At 37.7% G+C, this 26,103-nt stretch overlaps 1 protein-coding gene across 5 annotated transcripts in view; it reads left to right on the top strand.

Annotated features, from left to right (window-relative positions):
* Positions 1–26,103, top strand: part of LOC137105870 (zinc transporter ZIP11-like) — a 138,106-nt gene that overhangs the window by 23,581 nt on the left and 88,422 nt on the right. For all 5 annotated transcript variants that reach the window (XM_067488582.1, XM_067488578.1, XM_067488579.1 and 2 more), the window contains exon 4: positions 9,845–10,003. In XM_067488582.1, coding sequence (XP_067344683.1) covers positions 9,845–10,003 — 159 coding nt within the window. The remainder of the gene's footprint in view (positions 1–9,844; positions 10,004–26,103) is intronic.

Below are 26,103 nucleotides of genomic sequence, written 5' to 3'. Positions count from 1 at the left end.
TTGGCAAGGGTTGACTCAGGACGGGCATCCGGCGTTAAACACTCACAGAACCCCCCCCAAAAAATCTGAGTTTGTTCAGAAAGGCAGATTTGCAGGAATCCATTTCAAGCTATTCTCCATCAACACTTGATATGTTGGTGTTTGTTTCATCTTTATACCAGCTTCCAGTTTTACACTAATCTCTGTCCTATGCTTGTTTTTGTCCCTTGTACAAACACAACAATACGAAGCACAGTGGGAAAAGGGTTCAATTAAGCATTGGAGGTGATTTCCTTTTAACACTGGATTGAGCAAATGGAGTCTCATCGTGGGGGAAATGTTGTAAATAACAGTTCGAGGATTTAATCACTTTGTGTCAGTGGTGCCAGTGTAGTTCACTTTGAATTAGATGGAGTTGTTTGATTGCAAATGGACCTTTTTGGACTGATCAATAGAGCCCTGATTGTCTGTGAAAAGCACTCAACATGAATTGATTTTAATGTTCACATTCTTCAAAAATCTGCATGAAGCTTTTTTGAGCCATGCTGGTGATGAGTCTCTAGGAATAGCAATATCGGTCTGGTTAGTGAGTTGGTCTACCAGTTTGTTCCAGACTGAAATATCTTGAGAAATGCTGCATGGATTGCCATACGTCTACGTCCCCAGAGAAACAGCCCTTCCGATCTCTTGGCTTTCTGTCTCCATTTGTTGACATTTGTTATATTGAGTGAAATACTTAAACATCTAATAGATTGCTTTAAATGTATAGCATTTCCACTACATGGTACGTACATACTCAACTAGACTGTGCTTGCTTTTGATCCCACATACTAAGATAGTTCACTTTGAGTTTGCTTTAGCTGGGAATCATAGCAACACAACATGGAATTGCCTTGACATATCTCTGTCTCCTTAAAATGATGTTCCTATGCAATTAAACTGCTGATATTCTTAACAAAAATACGTTGTGTAGTAACATTTTAATGTTCAATATCAATTTACATCATGCTCAGTTGGTAGAGTGGCCACTTACCGACCATAGGGTTTAAAGTTCGCGCCCCGCTCTTCCCAACCACATGTTGAACTGTCCCTGGGCAGTTTCATTTGGAGTTTAGTTGTAAAGAATCACAGTTTTTTGGAGGCATAGTTGCATGACATCTTTAAAGTGACACACAAAGGAACAATGGAGAATATTCAAGCATTGCTGTTCTTGATTTGTCAGATTAAGGAGGTACAGTTTGTTTTTATAGAAGCTGAAGACAAAAGTTTTGGGACTATATCATACTAGATGATGAGACAGCTGATTTTGCTCAAATGCAACACTGTGGCAGTGTTATTTGTACCTGACCAATCATTAGTCTGCAGTGTTTGCGTTACCTCTTGGTATTTCTTCAGTTCATTTACGATCTTGCCAAAAAAGTGTGTCAGTGGAAAACCAAAAAAAGGTAGTTGAATAAGGTAAGTCAAGGTGAGCAAGTACCACTGGGTAAAAAGGTGCTATTAGTACCTATGTGATATCACCCTTAAGATGACTTCATAACTTCCCTTAGATGTTTATTTACTGCAAAGACAAAGTGGCAGCACAGGGTACAAATATGGGACTCAGAGCACCCTAACTCGCTGCAGTTTTGTCAGAATGCAGTTTTCTGTTGAATGGGTAAATATATAAGACTCTCATGTGTAGTAGAGTAGGGCAAAATTTGAAATTAGAAATAATGCATTTATGCACAGGTTACGAAAATATAATGCTGTAACATTTCACGATTATACAAGGGCATTTATTGAATTCTCTAATATTACCAAAGCTGGCAACACTGCTCACCTTTGTATTAGTTTTGTTATGGCAGTGTGTTGCGCTAGCTGAAGAGCAGGATGAGAAAGATTAGGTGAGAGAGGGTCGCAAACGGTTAGATAGATGTAGGAATCAAGGAAACAAGTCACATATGTTGGTGTGGTGATGAAGTGGGGAAACATGGATGGCGTTGGATGTTATTAGTTACTAGAAGAGGCAGGATGGATGGAACAGAAGAGACATCAGGAAGGAAAGAGAATTGATCTGAAAAAGGAAAGTATGTTGATCCTGATAGCTGTATGCACTGCAGCAGAAGAAAACAATGCAAATTAAGAAAACCTCTCTACCAATTTACCAGCACGGCTACAGCATTTAGTAAAGAAACACTGCGAAGTGTGAAAACAAATACGGGTAAAAGCTGCAAATATAGAAAACGCATCAAAATACCAGCCCTCTCTAAAAGATGGATGGAGACATCTTCTCCTTAGTGGGAGATTTAGCACTGACGAGGGAATACAGGCTATTAGAAAGCAGTAATGGAATTGGGAAAATCAAAGCAGAACCCACTTGAGGCTCAATTTAGTCTAATCTTGCTTGTTTTGTGTCTTGCTCCTACAACAAGGGCCTTAGGATCGAGAGTGTACCTCACAGCACCAGTTAATTCATTTTGTGATGTAGGATTTCTGTGCAGAATTCAAGTTGTTAAATTCCTGTCTTTATCATTGCAATCAATCAAACTATCCCTGTCCAGCTTATCTTTCCATTTGCCACAGGCTGTGATTAGATGATAGAGCCACTAGTTACTGCCAGTAAAAATCTAATTATTTCAGAAAACACAATGCGATGAATTGTCCTGATACAGTAGGAAAAATTATAGCTTTTTTAGTTTGTTTTTCACAGCACAGGGACAGAACTCATCAATTCCATCCTCAAGATCACTTTAAAATTTTGCTCTTTTATAAAAGTTATTCAGTGTACTTTATGTCCAAGATAACATCCACACAACATCAAAGGTACCGTATCTCTAAAGTAGCACATGGAATCAATTATTTTGTTATCTGCCTTATCTAATTTGCACATACAGTGTAAAAAAAACTATTTGGCTTAATGCTCCATTACAACATAACGGATATGAATCAATTACGAATTATCAGCTATAATTTGCAGAAATCTTTGAATTATTTATCAGTAACAACATCAGTGCAACATTTTGGTAATAAGGCTATAAGGCCTTACAGTACTGTTTTCATTTAACTTAAAAATTTTGCATTTGGCCAGTTTCATCCTCAACCGGTAGTCTTGTGGATTTTAGCCACATCGGAGGTCAATGGGCAACCTTCACATTTAGCAGGGTATTCACTGATTGTGGCATTGATTATGCTGTGACATGCATAATACAGATGATTGCCGTCCATCAATACCCAAGCACTTAGAGGAGCATTTTATGGTGCTAGAGAGTTCTATGATTAAACTCTAACCTGGTCATGTGTAGCTTCCTGTTTATGTTAGGAGAGAATAATTAAAATTCTAAATAAATAAATATTATTGCTGTATAGGCTTCTCTAAGTTTGTACCTACTGTAGGTAAATCTGACAGTCGACCAGAATTCATTGCCAATCAGCATGAGTGACTCTGCTCCTGAACTAAAAGGGCCTCTTTACTCTTTGTTTGTTGTTCAGTCTGACAAAACTGTTTCCAGTGTCTATATTCCTGCTGTTACTACCTGATTATAGTTGTGTCCACCATGTCTGTGAGCCTCATCTCACTCCAGCTGTTTTCTACCCCCCTGCCTTAATTAAGAGCCTGAAATTGCATTTGAATGAATCTAAAGTAAATGTGTGTACCAACATTATTGTTGTTTGAGCTCCGTTGTGGCAGGCAGCAGTTTGAAATTCTATTATGCTCCTGTGTTATGGAGAGTTGTGGATTGAGGCATTATGTTTCCAAGTTTTCTGTCCGGTTGTCCTATTCCTCATCCAATCTTAGGAATTCTTTGTGGTAGTTTCTGCAAATTTTGCAAAAATGTCCACTTGGTCTCAAGAACGACCTGCTTTTAGTTGGCTGTTCGGTTTTGCTTCAGTTTTACTCTCACTAAATAGATTCTGCAGCCATCACCTGTGTGAAAGACTGTAAATGCTAAATGCAAGACTGGATTATTGAGAAACTACACCTAATAGCACTACATGTAAAGTTCTTTCGTTCCTTATATTGGGAAAATATGACATATGTAGATATCCCATCTAATAGGTGTAGAAACATTTCACTCAAAATTACAAATGTTTAGAGTTTGCTCCCCCGGCGGGGACTTTTACTTTTTTCTCTTGTTACGACAATGTGTTGTTATGCCTCTGTGCCTGCAGAAGCCTGGTGGGTGGAGTTGGGGGTCATCAGTTGGATTCAATGCACTTGGCCTACTGGGGGATAAAAACCGATGGCTGTCATCCAGTGACCTTCTCCTCCTGATTTCTACCCTGTTCGGTTGTGTTGTTTGGTTTGTCTTTGTGATGATTTCTTCTAAACATGTATTTATTTTACATTAGTTTTTATTTTACATAAGTTTGTAGTCTCAACAGTGTGTGTTTTCTCCTCCTTTGTCCAGCTTGGAGCTAGTAGGTGACAACTGGGGGCTGCTTCCAGGATCAAATTAACCACTTTGGTACAATGAGGATGACTTTATTTGGTGGTTAGACCTATTTGATTTGTGTTGGTGTTATCTCTTGTGACAATAGAGGTTGGCTCATACATGAGTTAAATTTTTTCTGTTTCTTGCTCTCTTGACGTAGCTTTGAAAGTGGGTAGAACTATATGCTTGGGATCAGATCTGTGGTTTAGATGCACTGGTTTCCACTAAAGACATGTCCCCCATTGGTAGTCACTTAAGGACAAGGCTTCAGTTTATATAGTTAGGTGTAAGATAGACAAAGGTAAGACAAACAAACTTAGAAGATTCCTATTTGTTCTAGTGGGACAGGACCATTTACTGTCCTGCTTTTTCTTTTTGTGTAAGGGTTGTTGGGTGGGGGTTGAGTGCCTTTACTAAGACACTGCGATGCATTGGTTTTAGGAGTGTTGTGGAGTAAGGGAGTTGGCTTTTCCGCTCTGCCATCTACCTCTGTTTATACCCATTCCAATCTTATCTGCCTCTAGTCTTAAAGGTGCTTCTGTAGGAATTAGATTGCAGATGTCTGTGGGTGGAAAATCTGGATGTGACCGTGTTTTTCGGAGGAGTGGTCCTCTGTCTCTGTCTCTGCAAGAGCCTGGTAGGCAGAGTTGGGGTTGTCAGTTGGATTTGGTTCACCTGGCCTGGCAGGGCACAGTATAAATATATAAAGCTGGGGGCTATCAGCCAGCCATCCTCTCCTTCTTATTGCAGAGACATTTAGTTTCTTTAAATAATAAGCGATTGCAGAGACATTTGTCTAAAAACCTATAACCTAAAATACAGTATAAAATTCTTGGTGATGCCGGAAAAAACAGGAAATCGACAGCATGGTAAATACTGTACAAGGGACAAGGGACACTCTAAATGTTCGGACTCACTTTCATAGCAATCTATACAATATTTGTTGAGATATTCGTGCCTGGGCCAAAGTGGGATTAATGGATCTGCTAACAGTTATGATGGAAAAGGCTACAAAAGGCTCTCATTCTCATTAGTTTTGTAGATGTAGGCCTACATCCAATATTGCTTTGCAGTTAGAGTTCACTCGGACAATTTATTTAATAAGGAGTCAGCAACAAGGTCACACTATGAAAATAATGTGGAAATAATGATTACATTTATTATCAATTACATTATAAGTGTGGATGCTAATTTATGCTTATTTGGATAGATTCCTGGTCTGTTCACATGCTTATAAGAATAATTATGGGGCAGAATGCTTCATATCTCCTTCTAAAACTAGTTCATCAGCGTTAGTGGTTTCAGTAGCCTTGAGACTGCTGAATTCAGTTATAATGAGTGAAACTAGAGACTGGGGTTTGGTTGCTAGAAATGAAGATCAAAGCAAGAAACCAAACAGAAAGGATAAACAAAAATACTTTGCTGATAGCGGAATGGAAAGATTAAGAAGAATAACTTGTAATAAAGCCAGAGAAAAAGTAAGAGGATGGAAACAAAGGTAGATAACATGTTGCATCGTCTCAGGTGAATAACACATTGAAATTCTTCAAATAGTCTTTTATCCGTATCTATTTCCATCCCCACGAAACTGGAGGAGCCAGCAAGTGCTTTACAGTTAGGTGCAGCAAAATTAGATTCCTTGTCTCACCTTTCCCTCTGGTATCACAGATCAGTCAGGTTGATGTGAGTGTTCTGCGTGAGGTTAAGTGATGTCATGTGGATGCAGTGTTTCTGGGTATTGAAACTATTTCTCCCCCACTGCCTTTTGGAAAGTACTCACCTGCTGCTTTGAACCCTTTATATCAGCATTATCCTTAACACTTTCTATTTTAACCATAGCCTTAACATTAGGAAAACGTTTGTCTTTTGTTAGTCATAAGCTGATTGACACTTCACAGTGCAGTAGGTTTGAAAGAAAGCTTTAAATTTTTTGGACCTGCCAATAGTTTATAAGGTAAATGGTAAATGGCCGCTGCTTATATAGCGGTTTTATCTTTGCTATTCATTCACCCATTCACCGAGGGTGTTGCCTGCAATGCAAGGTGTGCACCTGGTGGATCACCCAGAGCAAATTAGGGTTCAGTGCCCAAGGACACTTTGACATGTAGCCAGGAGGGATCGGGAACTAAACCACTGACCCCGTGGTTTGTGGACAGCTGCCTTAAATACTGAGCTGCAAACCATATGGAAAACAAATCACAAATGAACATGTAGTAGATATAGTGGCAAATGGGTACAGTATACAGTGTCTACAGTGGTACATGGTAAATCATGTTATACTAAAGTCTTGTACTTATTCATGTTGAGTCAACATGTGACAAACATCTTTTTTTATTTTCACATCCTTACTGATTATTCTGTTGCTAAAGTTTTAAGGACAATTTATTGATCTGAAACCATTTTTTTACTGTGTTTCTTCCACTTTATTCACTATCCAAAAGTTATCGTAAACAAAATACATGTATATTCTCTGCAAACAATATATAATTAAACACCAAAGCACCAAGCACATTCATATACAAATAAAATTTAGCTTATGTGATTTCCAACTCATCCACTCCACCCAAAACATTCTATTGAGTTTAGCAAAAATAGAACTGACTACATTGTTCTAAACACTACCACACACAAACAGGAATTTCTTTGGCAAGGTCAGTTTTTTTTGTCTCATATGTGGTCATGTTGTTCTTTCTTACATGATAGCGTGTGAAGTTCAGATGTAAAAATATGTGCCGTTTCATATCTGTCCGCTGTGAGACTACAGCCAGTTACAGTAGTTTAGTATAAAGAAGAAAACCAAGATAACAGCTTGCAGTCTTCAGGTAGTAAAATCCCCATATCAAGAACTCTAAAGGTCAACACATTTATCTCATATTTCTTTAGTCAGTACCCTATTCATTATTTAAAAGTTACAGTTTTGACAGTAGTTAGTCGTGTAACTGCACCTTATTAAGAAATCGTGCCTAACTTAGCGGCTTTTGGCTCTAGCTCACTGTCTGTGGAGCTTGCTAAATTAATCATGGCCTTGCCTAAAAAAGATGCAATTTGGATAGCAGCGTATGTTACTCCAGATCCTGTACAGAGTCGTGCAAAAGTAAGCACCCTTGTTTTGAAATGATAAAAAGATTGTTTTAAACTTATAAAGTTTTTTATAAACACTCCTTGACCATCTTTGTTACTTCTGTTGATGAAAGAACATCAGCTGAATGTACATTGTTATTGTACTAGGTTTACAGTTCATCCCTCGACATGCAGTTTATATGTAAGAGGATGCAAACTGAAGCCTAAACCTAACATAATAAAACAAGTTAAAAGCATATTTTTAGGAACTCAGGTTACTGCAGGTCACTGATGAAAACTAAACATTTGACCTTTGTGTGTGTGTGTGTGTGTGTTTGTGTGTGTATATGTATGTATATAGTGTATCGCCATTCAACCTAAAATAACCGAAATGATAAAAAATTGTATTTTTAGGCATTAATACACAATACACAATATAAGATCATTCCACAGTGCTTATCTTAAATTAGTTCATGCCCAAAGACGGTTGAACAAAAGCTTCAGTAAATAAAATGGGAATAGGAGAATTAACAGAATTAAAAATGATTTCCTCTTTCAGTTTTCTGTTGATTGCTACTTTATTGTACCAGGCTCTCTACTTCCTGTAGGGAGTCAGTTACAGCGGAGCAATCAATGGAGCAATCAGTGTCTCAACACTTTGGAGGTTTGTTTCTGCTCGAAGACAGCCTCCCCATAACAACACATGTAGATCTGAAGAAATGTTTATCAAATATACAAATCCTTTATCTGAACTGGATTGAATTCAACTTTTATTTCTTACAGGTTTGTGTCCCTTTAGTTTACTGGAAAATGTGTTTCATTTAACTAATTGAAAATGCTTTAATAATTAATTTAACAGTGTTGTAAAAAACATTTAAATCTCTCCTCTCTCCTTTTTGTGTATGTCTATATCAAATCTAACATAAAACAAAGATTTAATCGTAATTATATTTATGACTTAATACCACCTAGGCCTGTTAAAAAGGAGTGTTCAGCCAATTCGTTACCACATCCTAGTAACTATCACACTGAAATACATCAGCCTGGGAACGATTAAAATGCTATTTCTAACCCTCAGAAACTCCACAGATCCACAATGAGAGACATTATCAACAAATAGAGAAGAATTTAAACAATTGTGAACCTGTCTAGATATGAGCAAAACTGAATCTGAGCATAAGGAAAACTCATCCAGGAAGTCTATAAAAAAAAAAGGAAGTCTATCTCAGTCTCCATAAATTTTTCACGGCTTTACTATTTGAAATCTACAGGGTTGAAATGCTTGCAATGGGAGGAAGATGGTTAAAACCACAGAAGCTCATTTACAACTGGGTTAAGCAGCAAGACAATGATGCCACGTCTAACAGAAAGTAGAGCTCAGAGTGACTGATAAGACGGGTACATTATTTCACTTAAAGGCCCATATCAGATCTTTCTCTTTGTTTGTGTAATGTCACTGTAATAATTTATCTTGTAGTCTAGTTCTGTACTCTGTCTTTATCTCTCTCTATATTTTGTTTTTTTAACCGTAAAAATGCAATCGGATTTTAAAGCCACCTGATCAAGCTTTGATACTGCAGAGATGAAGATGCCAGATAGAAAGACATTATCTTTCGCCATCTCTCTGTTTTCACCTTTATTACTCTATTCCCTCCCCTTGCTGATTACCTGTTACCATCTGGGGATCAGGATTTAAAGCTGAATGATTGATAATGCATGAAATTTGCATCTTGTAATTGTAAAAATTACAGTAGACTCTTTGATTGAAAACTTTAAAGTGGCTAAAATCCACACTGAACAGAATTTCCTTTAAAAAATATATATATTTTAGAGCATCCGAATGTAGATGGAGAAGAGGATGAGAGGGTAAGGAAGATATCATTTATCCTCTGCAGTCAACGTGAGGACTTGATTGCTGGCAGGTTTGGACATTTTGATGCACACAAGACAGGAATAAAACTGTACATTTTTCGATAAATTACAGGTTTTAAGAGTTTGTTTTGAGCCTAACTGAAGGAGTTGCAATCATCTTTGTTGTACAAGGCCTGATTGACAAGGCTGACTAGGTCTGTGCTTGTGTTGCATTACTTTTGATTGCTGGAGCTGACTGCAGCCTAATAATACTCTTCCACCGATTTTGATTGGTAGAGCTGTCAGCACACTGATATTTTGTATTTGCACCACTGATCAGGAAGCAGATATTAGATGATATGTGCAAAACCTAAACAGTGATGAACAACAGACACTGGCGATATTGCTATTTACTGCTATTTACAAAGACAGCAACTTTAAAGGACCTGGATCACATGTTAATTCCAATAAAAAGCAATTCAGTAGAAAGATCACATTTTATTTCTCAATTCTCTCTTCCCCTTTCATTCATCTCTCAGGTCATGTTGGCTGCGTCCTATTGGTCATTGCTTGCACCAGCAATCGAAATGGCGGAGGATTCTGGGAAGTATGGCTCATACGCCTTCGTGCCTGTAGCTGTGGGATTCACACTGGGGGCGGCCTTTGTTTACTTTGCCGACCTGGCCATGCCCCTTCTGGTAAGAACCTTACACATACAGGACTGTACTGTAACAATATCATTTGTTGATGTTCAAATGTGTTGAAGACATACCTGCTCCTGGTTACTACAGTATTTCAGTTACTATTGATTAGTTGTAAATATTATGTTGAAGAGAAAAAGATGACATTGTGGTCACAATATACAAGAAACACTTGACAATAGAGGCAAGGTTGACACAAATAATGAGACACTTTACCTTCAAGGGCATTCTGTTGGACAAATAAAAAGGTTCATACATACACTATAAGGACAAATCTGCATTTGTTTCTGTCAAATGATGTAAGGTCATTACAGAATAAAAGAATGTGGAGGTGGTAAAGAATTGCAAGGCTACTGTATGTATATGTAGGACTCTGAAATAAAATTGAGTGTGTGTGCTATTGGACATTTGCTACATGCCTAAATTGACCACACAGTGGTACAAAACTGTCTGTGCTGTGAAAAGGTTATGTTGAGGACACAGATTTTCTTTGTCTTACCATGATGAGTCAGTAGATAAAATTGCATGTTACCTTAGGCGTTTCAAACTTATTGTTATATTAAACACAATTGTCCTTGCCTCAGTTTTGCTTGTGGTGGTCTTTTGTGTTGCTTAGATAATGGCATAATTGCTGCTGAGAGCAACAAGTGGTTGATGAGTGGAAAACCAGGGACAGGAAATTAGTCTGGCCCACATGTAAGTTAAATTTGTCTTTGAGATTAATCAATGAAGAGTTATCTGTTGTACTTTTCGCTAAGTTTTATAGATGATGAACTTTTGAGTGGCTCAATTGTATCCAGCCATTGGACTTTGTTAGGCTTTATGTGTGTATGGAGGCATAATGAGAAAGATTAAAAGTGAGAGCTACACAGGTTGCAAATCCTCTGGGACCAGGTTGTAAAGCTGAATGATTGTGAATATGTGTGAATATGAGTGTAGATCCTTCCTGATTGCAAACGTGGAAATGCCTACACTAAAATAATGTCTAAAAAAAGTATGTTTAAGAGCATTAAGGCTTGAGATGGCAAACAGGAAGGTAGGAAAAATGCAAAGGAAGGTAATCATATTGGAAGCATCCTTAGAGCAAAAAGCTAATTTGGGAGCTACACAGCTTGCAAATCAACCTTTGAGAGTGGAGACACAGGCTCATGAGAGCAGAATTAGTTTGTCAGCCTAAATGATTAGCATAAAAGATGACTTGATTGTGAAAGAGGAATTGTGTAACTACATTTGTGCAACTATCAGGGATTGTTATTTCTGGGGCGGCTGTAGCTCAGTTGGTAAGGCAGGTCCACGGACCACAGGGTGAGCGGTTTCAATGCCCAGTCCCGGCTTTTTGGTATCGATCCGCCCATCACCAGTTGATTGTTATTTCTGTGGTAGGTGCTGCTCACGCTCAGTTCTCGCAGTCTGTCGCAAACTTAAACTAAGAGCAATGTTCTCATTTACTTGGAAGTTAAAAACATCATCATGTTGAAGCCTTTCTTGTACTTTAAGCTGAGCAACCTAATTTACACTCATATTCCTGTAACACATAAAAAGTTAGGACAGAGACATATTTACCAGTGTCTTACATCACCATTCTTTTTAATTATACTTGTTCAATTTTTGGGAACTGAGGAATTAGGTTTTTTTTTGCTGGATACAAGACTTGAGCTCCTCAACAATCTACAGTGTGGTCGACGTTGATTGATTCTTCTTTTCTTGATGTGCCATAGATCTGGACTGCAGATAGGCCAATCAAGCACCTGCACTTTGAGAAGCCACTTAGGAAGGCACTTTTTTGTTGTTTTTTACTGTGAATGTAAAATTGTAGCGTTTTTATTTTTATTTTTAAGGAAACCCCCTTTTAAGCTGTCTTGGTGAATTGTGTCTCATTGTGTGCGAATATCTTTTTGAATTAATTGCTTGGTCCGTTTTTGAAGTGTCTAAAGATAAGCTTTATATTGCCTTTTAGTATTTAGGTGCTGTCAGAATGGTACTTGTTTCTGGTCATGAACATTTTTTCTTGTTTTGTCCTCTCGAGTGTTTTGAGTGTAACTTTTCCCCATTTCTTGTCTGTTAAACCTGTGGTCTTGAGCAAGTTCAAACTTATTTATTTTTCCTATTTTCTTGCTATGTTTCTTTGCATATGCATCTTTGTTGCCTAAACAAAACGATACCATAAAACATCCCAGTGGCACCACCGACATTATCACTCTTCGTGATTATGTAATACTAAAGGTAACAGCAGATGCTGTCTACCTGATGGATACAAGGGTTGCAGTAGCAGCTAACAAACTTTAAACTATATTAAATTAACAATTGTTGATTTAGTTTTCTCTAGTAGGATGTCACTGGCTGATTGGTTCAGCCTTTAAGATTTTCCTCATTAGATAAATTAATTGGCTTCTAGGTATCATAAAATATGTTGGACATCTATTAAACATAGATAATGAAGTCGGCTAGATACACTGCAAAAACCCTTTAGGTAATCGCTGCTCTTTGTATTGGTAAAAACAATTGCAAAGACATATCCAACCAACATCAGTGTGATACACCCTCAGTGTATATTAAGTGTCTATGTAAAAGTCGGTGAGGATTGGGACCTTTTAGTCTGGTCTCCCTAGTGATTGGGCTCATTGTAGTCACATTCATCAGGTACAGTCATATAGCAGGACTTTGTCCAGTCACTGTACTGTGTTTTAACCCACTTTAAAGCACTGACATAGCAAATTTGCACATAGCAAACAACGAAACGTTGCAAAAGAAACCATGGTGAAAATGGAAACGCTGAACTCTGACACAATAGGCCAGACATTCATTTAAAAATGCACTGAGAGTTTGCTTAGCCTTGCAGGCGGCTGTTAGGCCCATCCAAATAATATCCTGCCTCTCATCTCTCAACCAGTTATTTGGGCAGCTGACCCACCTGGCCCGAAACCACCCATGCAGCCCTTTGGTTAACTGCACTTTACTGTAGGCCTAAGCATAATCATGAACATGGTTAGAAAGATATATGTATCACTAGTGCTGGGTGGGCAAAGCAGTACTGAAGCTTTTAGGCTTTCCAGTTGTGCCAAATGTGTTTCATGGACCACAAAAAAAAAAAAAAGAGACCTTTCCTGCTCTTGGATTCAACGTAGGATGGTGAGGGAGGAGGAGAGACCCATGTTTGTTTTGTGTCTTAAACCGTTGGCAGCAGACAGCATGAGACCCAAAAAACTAAGATGACACTAAGAGACAACACACCCCAGTCATGTCAATAAGCCACTGGGCTTTTCAGAGAAAACTGGCAGAATATCATCAACAGGAAAGTTGCTCAGTGAACAGCTAAGAACAAATGGCCTCATTCAAAGTTGCATACAATCGCTGAGCAGCTCATTCTTCCCGCTGCTGTAGAAACTGAAAGCTATCCATCCGTGAAACGATACTGTTGCAAGATGTATATGCGACATTTCAGGTGATCTTGTAGAACGACTCAAAGAAAGACTCAAAGACACGTTTTGCTTTACATGTGGATTAGGCCACTGACAGCAATAATGACGATTAATGATGATTTGGGGTTTTGCAAGAACATGCAAACACATGATTTTTGACTGTTACCTCACAGAACATAGGCTGAAATGGGAAAAGTGTGTCGGCTTTTGCGCGGATGGTGCCCAAACAATGGCAGGGAAAAAGAAATGGCTGCAGGGACTAATGAAGAGGGTCGCACCAAACGCGCAACTGTCATTCACAGGGAAGCGTTATAGTCAAAGCAGCTCAGCCCTGAATTAAATGAGGTTTTGACAGAGATTGTGAGTGTGACCATTCAGCTGTGCTGTTTCACAGCGAGCCAAGGTGGCTTTCTAGAGGCAAAGTTTTGTCACGAGTCTTTGAGCTCAGAGCGGAAATATGCATCTTTTTGAAAGAGGAAATGCAAGGATGAGGCTGCAAGCAGGTTCAGTGAACAATTTCTGATGAAACTGTCCTATCTCAGCGATGTATATGGAAAGCTAAATGAATTAAATATTCAGCTTCAACACAGAGACAAGCACCTACCTCACCTGGCAGACAAGATCCCTGCATTCACCCGAAAGCTCGAGATGTGGGGCAGGCGCCTCGATCAAGAAAATCCTGAGGTATTACTAATTACTAATTTGAGTGAACTTGTTGAAGCCAGTGTTTCTGGAGCCACCACAGTGACTGCAGGTATTAAGCAGCATATTTATTCCATGGAGAGGATTATTTCAAAAATACTTCCCAAACAACAGTGCTCAGTATGGCTGGGTTCTGGGTCCATTCAATGGAGCAGCACCTGTCGATTTCTGTTCTGCTGATGAGGACCAATTCCTCGAGATGACCTCTGACTCCTCCCCGGGGCTGCTCTTTTTTTGCACATGATAACAAAGTGACAAAGCTAAATGTTAACACAATTGCAGTTTTATTTTCTATATTTTGAACTTGGTATTTGATGTTATTGATTTAAAAGTGGGAAAAATTTTAACTTGCCCTATTTCAGTACCATTTTGATGGACAGGTGGGACTTGAAACCAACAGCCCCCAAAAAGTAGGGAATGACAGAAAAAGTTTGAGAACCACTGGATTAGGGTAATGACAGCGACTTTACTGAGCTGTAAAATTCCCAAATTTCTGTGATATTTTTAAGATCTTTATGGAGGCCCTATTGTTTTTTTTTGTTGTTGTTTTTAATAACTCTCAAATTTATGTAGATGGAATAACAAAAAACTAGTTTTGCATAATCTACTCTGTCGACTCTGTTGCAACACTTTCTCAAAGCTTTCCAGTGGCTCCCATGAATTTCTCTGAAACCCTCTGAAAATGTTCTTTCATGAGCCATTTCACAGAAAGATGAAGCAGATTATAAGAAATAAAAATTTTTTGTAAGTGTAAATCATACAAAACATCTTTTAAAAAATAAATGCATAATGTACATGATAAGAAACAATAAACAAAATTTATATCCTGTGAGGTTCCGTAGTAAATATTTGGTAAAATTGCAGACACTTTTATAAAAAGTATAATTTTGATTTGGTTCCAAAAGCCATCTTAGAGCCTTTAAAGCCTCTTTAAAAGCCTTTAAAACCACCAACATTTTAGGATTAATATGACATGTAGCTGTTAGGTTATTCTTGATCCTTAACCCAAGGGATGCAATTTAATTCTTTGCAATCTCTAAATGAACAATTATTATATAAAAAAACATACCTACCTGATTTCTCCCAGTTTTTCATCATCTGATATTCTACTAAAATCCTTTATGATACTAAATAAATGTTTTGTTGATTCTGAAACATCTGACAGATATAACATTATGTCATCAGCATACAGTGATAATTTATACATATGCTGATTTACTAAAATTCGCTTAAAATTTTCAAGTACTCTTATTTAAGTTGGGGGCTCAATCACCAAACTAAAAAGTAAGGGAAAAAGTGGACACCCTTGTTTAGCCCCTCTATGTATGCTAAACGTGACAAAAATAACATTAGTTATTACTGATGCTGAGTTGGTGTACAATATTTCTATTCACTGAATACATTTAGGCCCACAGTATTTCATTATGCACACTGTATCACCACTGTATCACACTGTAGCACCACTGAATATGATTAAAAGCTTTAAACGGCATCAAAGGTGCATAGAGCAGGGGAGGATTTTTCATATTCATACGTTACGTGTCCAACAAAACAAAACATGGCTTCTGATAATGTTATATTTTCTTCCATCAACATCCATTGGTCTTTATTGATTCTCTGTATCTCTGTACCTGACAGGAAGCTGTTAGTGTATCTTTAACTATGCATTCAGAATCACAGGACTTTGAATTATGGAAAAATGCAACAAAAGTTGAATTGATATCTTTTACATAAAGTGTAAAATTACATCTTTTCTTTTGATGTAATAGGTTTTTAAGTGTAATCAACATTTTTCAAGCTTTCTACCTTTCTTCACAGAAATTATAATTTGCTCTTCTAATTCTTTGCACTTTTAATTTCATTAAGCTCCATTAGATGTAATGTAAGTCTGTGCCAATCACCATCAATAAAATCATGGAGAAACCAGCTTGTAAACTTTTAATTTGCACAAAAAAAATTGTTAGATTATCTCTTTTTAAGATAATTCTCCCTTTAAGCAACATTTTAATACTTTAAAAAATGCTACTAGTTGATACTGAATTCACGTTATTTACAATATATTTCTATATTTATTGCTGTAGAAGCTTTTTAACATCAATATTTTCCAACTCATTTGTATTTGAGCTGGATTCAAAACAATCTGCACCAGGTTTTTTAGTGTATAGTAGAAAGCTCTGCCCTCAGAAATAACAGTCAGAAGCAAAACATATTTATCGATGTCACTTATAAATTATTCAGTCCTATTATGCAGAAAGTGTCAATGAACCTTTCTATTTCTTTCTATTTTTCATTATTTATTTAGCATTTACAGTATTTTGGTGTTTTTTTCTTTTAAGCTGCAGCATAGAAAGTAAAACTACTCGCTGAACAACAATACTTATTCTGTGTAACTCCTGCTACCTCACATTATATTATTAGTACTCATCTATGTCATGTCATAGAAGAACAGCAGTGGTTCCTCTTCCGCCCCCTTTGCCCTTTTTTCTTTTCATTTCTCCACATGTTCTACCTTTGTCTTCCTTCTTCTGCCCATTCTTTTTCAAGTTCCATGGTGACGGTATTGAAAATGTCTGAGAATAGCTAGTACAAAATCAACTGGGAACATGGGGGGGTCTTCAACACACACAGCGGGAGGCCATCGGTGTTTGGACAGCTGTTGGTACCACTTTTACTGGGTCCTCAGCAAACACTGGAGCTGAATGTGAGGAGCGATGGGTCAGGGATAGAAGGATGGCAGTGAAAATGTAACGGATGGACACAGAGGTGAAGGATGAGAGAGAGAGAGAGAGAGGATGGCAAAGAGCAGGATAAAGCCTTTAAACTTGGTGATGAACAGCGGGTAATGGTTCCAGTAAGACATTGTGTCACCATTTGTTTTTCCCCTTTCTTCACAAACATCCCTCTATCTCTGTCTCTTTCAAGGATAAGAAAGAGGATTGAATCCGTGTCTCTATATGTCTCCAATGCAACAAATTGAGTTTGTTTTGGGACTATGCCCTGCAGAGTGATTTCTTACATTTCCGACTTCTAAAACTAAATATGAACTTGAATAGTAAAAGCAATATTTCCCTATACCTAACACATAGTTAAATATCTGGTTGGAGATTTAGATTAAAAGACACAAATTAAACACAAATTTAGCTTTTATGGCATTTGCTTCAAAACATCCATTTTTCTGGTGCATTTACTACAAATGTTGTATTTCTAGTGTCAGAAATTATAGTAATTTACCCGAGCAATCAAAGCCAGCGGCACAGCACACCAGGTTAAGTTTGACTAACCAGTGAGGGCAAATCAATATTTGGTTTTTATGTAATGTGCAGTGCGGCTGGAAGGGAAAGATTGTTCAGCGAAACGTTAAATGACAGGAGTGCGTTTAGAATAATACATTTTCAACCAGTCACGCTGTTTGTCTCAACAGATCTGCCAATCACAGTGTCTTTAAAATGGCTTATTATTGGGGAGGAAAGTGGATACCTAGTTGTCTAAATAGGAAACTCAATTCTGAGCGGTGTAGAGTACTGGTTTGTTTTTAATGCATACTGATGCTGCATATTATTTTGAAATAGTTTTTATTAAAACTACAGCACATTCCATTAATTTGTATGGAACTTCTTTGTATATGTCTTTTCTGACTTTTAATTTTTAGATATAATGCCATATAACACTGATTACACAAACAAACACCCTCCAATAGTATTGGAATTAGCAAGGCCATGCCTTTAGTGTCGAGATGAATATGCATTTAGTATAAGATGAGTCTTTACATCTAGCTATACTAAACATCAGGAAAAATATTAAAAACTATGATTGCTTTCTGTTGGACAAATTATTCTATGCACTGGTGACCACTTTTTAAAACGAATGGCCTTTTTATCTAAGAAAAGGCTTTTTTGTCATTCTGAGTCACCTGAATCTATCTTGATGAAAATATTCTTGATTCAACTCACAAAAAGGACGTAATAAAGGAGCAACTTTTTGTTTGATGAAGTGGATTTAGAGGGCAAGAGTACTATTCCTACGCCTTGGCAGAACACATGGAGTCAAATGAAAGATGGAGATAGCACAGAGTGTAAAGACTTAAAAGAGCTTTTGATCCATTTTGACTTGCAGTTTCCTCTGAATGTATTGGAACAGCGCAGCTAATTTTTTTTATTTTTTTTTTGCTATACACTGTAAACATTGGGTTTTAAATTTGAAAATAAGATACAAAATGAAAGTTAAGAATTTTAGCATTTTAGCATTTTATGGTATTTAAACATCATGTTAAGCAACATAGAAGATAGCACCTTTGCTATCATAACATTTAATTTCAGGTCCATAAACTTATAAGTTTATGACTTTATACGTTTATAACTTATAAATCAGGATCTGCTCACGATTCAAACCATACCAGTTAATTGGTTAAGCACGGTAGAGGTAATCTCGTGGTTAACTGCTTCTGGGAAAGGTTCACTAATATATATTTATTTATTAGTAACATCTTAACCCCAGATGTCTTTAGTGTACAGCAAAAACAACTAAATTACCCTTGCTGTTCAAATATTATGTATATATATATATATATATATATATATTTGGAAAGGAACTGTATTCTTTTCAAACTCACACTTACGCACATATCCATGTTTGCATGTGTTTGGAGAGACTCATGTACTGCATTTGAAAGAAATTAGGTCCTACTTTCTCACCTTGTCTTCTCTGTTGGACCATAGTAGCTATGTCACCATAACAACAAACAGTGATTGGGGACTAAGGACATGTTGGCAGCCTGTGGTGGGAGCATTGCCTCATTGTTTACAGTGTACCACCAGGCGTAGGCTTCCCATTCATAGTATACCAGGGGCAGTTATCCAAGTGAACAAAAATAACAATGACCAGAACACGGCAAACACATGACATCTTTAGTTTACTGTGGCCTTATTGGAGGCACTGATCTGGCCTTTTGGTCATGGTTACTCAGTACCCTGAGTGACTCAGTACCCTGAGTAACCATGACCAAAAGTGCTCAACTTCCAGGACTTATAAGACTGTAAAATAACACCCAACTTTTCTCGGGCAGTTTTTTTAAACTCTGCAAAGTTTGCTTTGCTCAGTCTGGGCACTGTGAATTTCATGTATAGACTATTTACTTGGATGTGGGTAGGAGTAAAAAGCAACTTTTTTTTAATGTGTGGTTGTCTGTATTATGGTATAGCAGATTAATTATGGCATGGCTGATACCCAGTGTTGTGCTCAGTGATATGTAAAAACTGTCATTTATACTGTAGTAGTACTGTAATTTATTGAGAAAACTGTGTATTTGAGTATCAACATTTGCTAAACTTTACTGTGTATTGATTTAGTAGTTTAGAGAGCAATTTTGCATGACTTCCTTGCATAATGGGATGATGATGAGGATGATAGATTGGTGCTAAAAATACCTTCTTTCACATATGAACTCCAGCAGTGTCTGGAGAAATCAGCTTTGGACATTGTCTCAAGTTGTGTTTGACACATGTAACAAACAGTGGAAGATCATCTGAGCCAGAAGCATGCTCATGGTAGAAACTCTATTTGATCGTCTCACTCGGACATTTGCATTCATACACCACCTTCAGATAAAGTCTGGAGAAGTTTCGGATTCTTGTGTAAAAGAAGTTAAAAAGACTTAACGTACAAAAGCCAGCCTAGAAATAAAACATTTGCCAATAGGACCATCATCATCTCCTGCCTAAACTCTGTAACATCAGGATAGCTGCCTCTATTCATCCACTCAAATAGAACTGTCAGCAGCAATCATGAGACGTAACCAAGGTCCTTGCTGCATTGGGTAGATTTGCAGCACTTGGCTGCTATTAACAGCCCCCCCGGCCACAGGGTTACTCAAGTGGCAATGTTCTGTTGGTCAAAGTGCCATTCAAAGTCAGAGTCTTATTTATCTGCTAGGTTCATACTCTGTTTATAACAAGTGAAGAAAACAGATGTGGTGTGTTGTTTTTCTCTCTTTTCATACACCACACTGTACAGTATTGTGTATGATAGACCATTATTATTTTGCTGTTGTAATCATAAAACAAAAGCATGTTTGTGCTTCCACAGCAAACAGTCTATAGGATTTCTCCTTTGTATCCTGCAGTTTCATATCATTATTGGTCAGCATTTGAAAAGTTCTTAGCAGAGGCCCATTAAAGAACCTGGAAGAAGTGTTGTTTAACAACTTTATGGCTATGTTGGAAGCCATCTTTAATGAACACACACAAACTCTTCTGTCTGGGCTTTTCTCTCTCAAAGGCAAATTGGAGAAAAGTGCCGAAAGAAGTGGCCTCGTTACCTTTCCTCGTTGCTTATTTACCCCAACTGATGTCAAAAAGGTTCCCTGCATTTCAGAGAATCACGGTCCTATTCTTGTTCTAACAACACACTGCACCCTATTACACCTCCACACAAAGAAGCTTAGCTGATTTCATAACATTATTTTGCATATATAATGAAAACTAATGGAATTTAGCATGCTGCTGCTCACTGTGCACTATTGCATCACTGCATTATGAATAAAACATCATTGTTGGAATAAGTAAAATTCCAGGCATGTTTTTTTTTAACCCCTCTAACTGGGATTGAAAAGCTCTCAGCTTTGATTAATAATGTCTGAGACAAACAATACAGAAAATTTCAGTGTTGATTAAAGTTTATTTGTTTTATTTAGCTGATCATTGCTCATCTTCTCATGGTTAAGGATGATTGTCTTCTTTCCCCTAAGGGAAAGTCTTTTTTGTTATTAAAATTCTTGCAGAATAGAGCACCAAAAAATTACATTTTGGAAACAATAAAACAAACCCCCCCAAAAAAAAGACAAAGTTTGGTTTTGGTTAGACTTTGGTTTTCAAGCCGCTACGCTTGCTGTTTTATACTCTAAAAACCTATTTCCTTTCCAACTCTACTTTCAAACTTTGTAATTCTTTTTCATTTAAATCTTATTACCGTGGTCATTTTCAGACATCACAAAGCTCGTCTGGTAAGTCATTAAACTGTTAAACTGGCTGATTAGTAATCACCCCCCCCATTATTCTAGAACCTCTGTATTTTAACTTGCTATCTACTGGTGGTGTCTATAGATAGGCAGCTTGATTACTGATGATTTTTTTTCACCCTTTAGGATTTAAGAAACATCTTATTCACTTAGTCACCCAGTTACAGTGTAGTCCTCCACTGAAACCTTTAGCAGCATACAGTATACGAGTTAGCTTTATGACTCATATTTTAATTCTTATCATTTACCGTCTGTGATGTGAAAAAATAGATTTCTACATAATCTAATATACGAGAAGTCTGACTCATAGTTTAGTCATAAAATCTTAGTGCACCATGGAGGCGGCTCTCCTTGTGCTGACAGGGTGTCAGTCAAACTGGATGGCAGTAGAGGAGGTTGCACCTGTGTCGGTTCCGAAAGTGTTTTAGCTGACTGCAATAACACTCACCAGAAATTAATTCCATTGCTCTGCATCTCTCATATACTCTCTCTGCTTACTTTTGTAGGTTGTTATAGTTCAAAGGTACCCATGCTGTTATCCTGGGTGATTATATACTGTGGATCATAATGTAGGTGGACAAAAAAAGTAGAAAGGAAATATTGCAGGATCTCTGTCTGGGTTTTTAACTTGCTGTCTTCAGTACAGCATCAGTTCTCCTGTCTCCCATTCAGTTGTCAAAGGGCTGACACCTCGAGGTAATGGTGCCAAGAGACACTGAAGCAAGGTGAATGGCTGCTGTGTCTTCATAATGGGGCATATGCAATTTGATGAGCTCTGTTCTTTAAGCCTCGTGGTGTTATGAGTTCATGCATAGTTAACACGGGCGGCCTCAGTGGGACTGCAACTTGCAATCCCAGCAGCCTTAGTGCCGTCCTGTACGTGCTGAGCTGCACACAGTCTATCTCAGCACCTGTGGGGGGATTCAGACAGTCAGAGCTATACAGCAACAGAGACTGTGAGCAAGGGATGGTTTATTTAACGGCATAAAATAAAAGAATTGGACTCAGATGGCTTGGCCCTTGTTGCTTGCTGGGTTTAAGCAACAAACAAAGAAGCCTGAGTTTTATAAAGAATTCATGGACACTAACTGAATTATTTATTGGACTGCTTTTCTGTTTGCCTCTTCACCTTGTTTGTAAAATTAAAGACATATAGCATAAGGTGGCGAATGTGGGACATTTAAGGCTGTCCACTTTAGTAACAATACCCACAGGTAGACTTTTTACGTTCATGTGACAAAGTCCACTAGTGGCATTAGTAAACATGACATTCAGGAGCAAAGAAGGAAGTAGGGATGTTGAGTGTCACACAGTCTGCAGAGAGAGTAAATCTGGGTGTATTATATAGCCATTATCGGTTGACCGGTAAATCCAAAAGCGAAAAATCCATATATATTATTACCTTCCACCCAATCATAATACGTTCCACAGACGTATTTGCGAACCTTGTATAGGAGCAGGCATGTGATGAATATGGCAACGGGCAACATAATGGTGGCTGGTTTCTCTTACGATGCCCCAAAAATGGTGGCAGGTGTAAAGGTTTAATAAAGATGAACTAGTTTTAAGGACAAATTGAACATGATTAGGTTTAGTAAGAATTACATCATTGAAACTGTCCCACAAATCTGACTGCAGTTTGTCTTTGTGTCACAAGCAAATCAGGATCATATCCGTAGTAACAATTACAAACATATGGGTATATCATATTCATTGATTTAGACACAAATTTGGGCAACCTGGCAGGCCCTTGTTTACACTGCCCCTCAACTGTTAGGATTATTTCTGCTATTTACAATATTTCTTATTTATATGTTGGAGCAAAGAGATTAGGTCTCAAGCTCCATGTAGAATGATGCATTTGTAAGCATCACTTAATAGTTCTTTTTATCTCATCCCTCATCATTTACTCATAGCCATTTCTCTCTCGACATTAGTGCACGTTTTCAGTTCAAGCCTGTTCATGCCTTACGCTCTCGCTGGAGCGTAGGTTGTCGACAGGGGATCGCCAGTGTTGACATTTTCTTTTTTCTCTATCTAATAACAGCAGTGTTCATTTTTTGTCTGCCTGGCGATTCCATCAGCAACTGTTCTTTGGGTGGACTCTCTTCCTCTTCCCTTCAGGGTTTTATGTCAAAGATTGTTGATACTGTAGTGTTCGATGCTCTTTTTTTGTACTACGTGCCATGTTTTAATGGTCATATTGTTCCTGGTTGAAAGAAGAGTCCTTAGGCTTCCACTCTTGACTCTGTTTTAGAGCAGAGTGGAATCAATTCTTAATCTCCAGTTAGCGTTGTTTAAGTTGCACACTGCATCTTTGAGAAACAAGGGCAAGTACAGTGTATTAATTTAAAGAATTTGTTTGACATTGTCTTCTTTCTATCGGACTTAAAATCCTTTTTTATTTACTGAAAATTCTGAGTGCGCAGAAGGGTGTTTGAAAGGATTAGTGCTCACATTAGTCCAAATCATTTCAGTTGGACAGTGTCTAACCAAGAGCAATGGCACCAGGTAAAAGCCACTGACTGCACCTGTGACAAATCTGTTACCACTAATAATCCAATTAATCACTGTATGTGCAAGGCTTTCATAAAGACTGCACACACAAACACTGGCATTCAAAAATATTGAAAGCAGTTTTGATGCTTTCTTCTCATTTTATAATCACTTATTCTGTGTTTCCATTTGTTTGCAGGCCTTGTATTCATTCATTTGTTTACTAGCTATGGAGGCTTTTATCTTTCTTGTGTGTATGCAGTTTCATTCAGCCTCTCTAGCTCTTGCTCTTTGAAACACCTGTCTTTTTGAAGTGAAGCCAGCATAATTGCATCTCTGAACTGTCATTACTCTCTGCTGCCCATTTATACACTGGTGTCCCAGCTTCCAGCATGTTGCATATGGGAGCATGGTGACCGTTTAATGAGTAAATGTTGTCTACCTCTGCTCCATGTAGTTGGCTTGTTGTCTCCTCTGTGTTATAAAGATTTATGTTTGCCCGTGACTATGTGATGTCCTCCTTATCTAAGGTGTCTGGCTGGGCAGTCGAGACCCTCTTTTTGTGTGTTTGTTTAATGAATGATGCTGGTGAAACACTGATACACTATCTCATCAGTGTTTCGGGTAAGATGGTGACAGGGATGTTTAATGTTTCCCAGAGGCATTTTTATAACATCAGAAGGCCGCATTGAAGATTTGCAGGAGCATCATTTTAGCTACATGTCCAATAGCAAAAATAATTACTGGTGATTGTTGTTTGAATTTTTCACTAGAACTATTGTGTTCTTCTTTGCCTCCACAGTCACAAGGGTAGAATGTTCACCAAAGGATGAAATCAATCCGATTTTCAGTCATTTTGAAAACACCTCAAGGAGGCTTGTCCTAACATGACTCTGTCTGATATCCTGTGTCTGTGGCATCACTAGAGGTGTCTGAATAAAAAAGGCAAGGAAATTGTTTTCTTTTCTAAGAATTTAAGTCATTTCAAACAAACGTTTTATAATAAAGTGAATGAAGCCCAAATATTAAAAGCTAAAAATCGGAACTGAATCCAGGTGCTACACTGTTAAAAAAGGAATGTAGACAGAGAGCAATACAGAAGACTGACATAATATTTCAGTCAGGAAGTCACGTTCGCAAGTTCGTATTCATGTGAGTCTTGGACAGACTTGTCATGGATGGTCGCATGCAAGCCAAAACTTTTTATTGGCACAGACTAAACTCACAATTCTGATAATTGGCCCTGACCCTCATTATTGTACTGCTTTCCAGCCCTTCAGTGAAAAAATTCTTTCCAGCTGCAGCCATATAATTCAACCCGCTGCCTTTTTTCTGCCCCCCAGTTCCTGTTTTTTTGTACATAGTTAATATGTATACATGTAACCAGGTTTCTAATCGGCTTTCTCCATTTGCACATGTGTGGTTACTCTTCTGCTGCATGTATACATGGATTTCCAGTACCCAGGATTCTTAAGTGCATGTAAACAATGTTCCCCATTAGCTGAGAAAGCAAGTAAATACAGTGATTGTGTGAACCACACTGAACATGGACCAGAGACAGCCAAGGACAGAGTTGTCTAATGAGATCAGAAAGATATTTTTTGACAAACATGTTAAAGTTAAGGGTTCTAACTACAATTGAAAATAATATTAAGAAGTTTAAGGAACATGGAACTTGCCAACCTCCCTGAACATGGCAGATAGAGGAAAATTGACCTGTGATCCTAATGACCTTCGACTGACCACAGGAATAGTGTGATTATTACACAAAGAGCCAAAGAAAACATTGATATGAATGTTGTTTAAATCTGAAATAAATCACTTGTTTGTCCATGCCATTTTAATTTCTTTAATTGAAAGAATTGCTTTCAATCAAAATCAAAATCTTTTTTTTTTTAATTCTTAAAAATAGAATAAACAGTGATGGACCTACAATTTTCCGAGAACATTTTCAGGACATTGTGAATTCTTCCTTTTTGTACAATGCAACCAACAACTATTGTTTCTGTACTTGTCCCTGCAGGCTTCTGCATTGTTGTTTGTGCATCTGTGTCTGCATTTGCATATGTCTGTTCAAAAACATGACCATCTGTGGCCCAGATTAGGTGCCTGAAAGTCCAGAGCCTTATATTAAGTTTGTACTACCACAGGCTAATTACTGAGCTAAAAGTGGAGTCACAGTTCTCAGCCGGCTCAAGATGATCTTTAATTTTTTATTGATTCATCAAGAGAGAATTTACAACAAAATCTCAAATCTTGGATGCTAAGATAATGCCAGCAAACTTGCTCATTGTAGATCTTAAGTGGATTAAATCATGCTTAAAATATCGGTTGAAATACTTGGGTGGGTGGTAAAAATATCAAATATTATAATCCACAGTTTCAGTTACTGTCTGTATTCTCAGTATTTCCAGCTAAATTGCTTGGGAATTACAAATAAAAACATTTCATTAGCAATATTTTTTTAT

Source organism: Channa argus, chromosome 20 (genome assembly GCF_033026475.1).
Source record: "Channa argus isolate prfri chromosome 20, Channa argus male v1.0, whole genome shotgun sequence".
Taxonomy (NCBI): Eukaryota; Metazoa; Chordata; class Actinopteri; order Anabantiformes; family Channidae; genus Channa; species Channa argus.
This window is presented reverse-complemented; position numbering and strand designations above follow the sequence as displayed.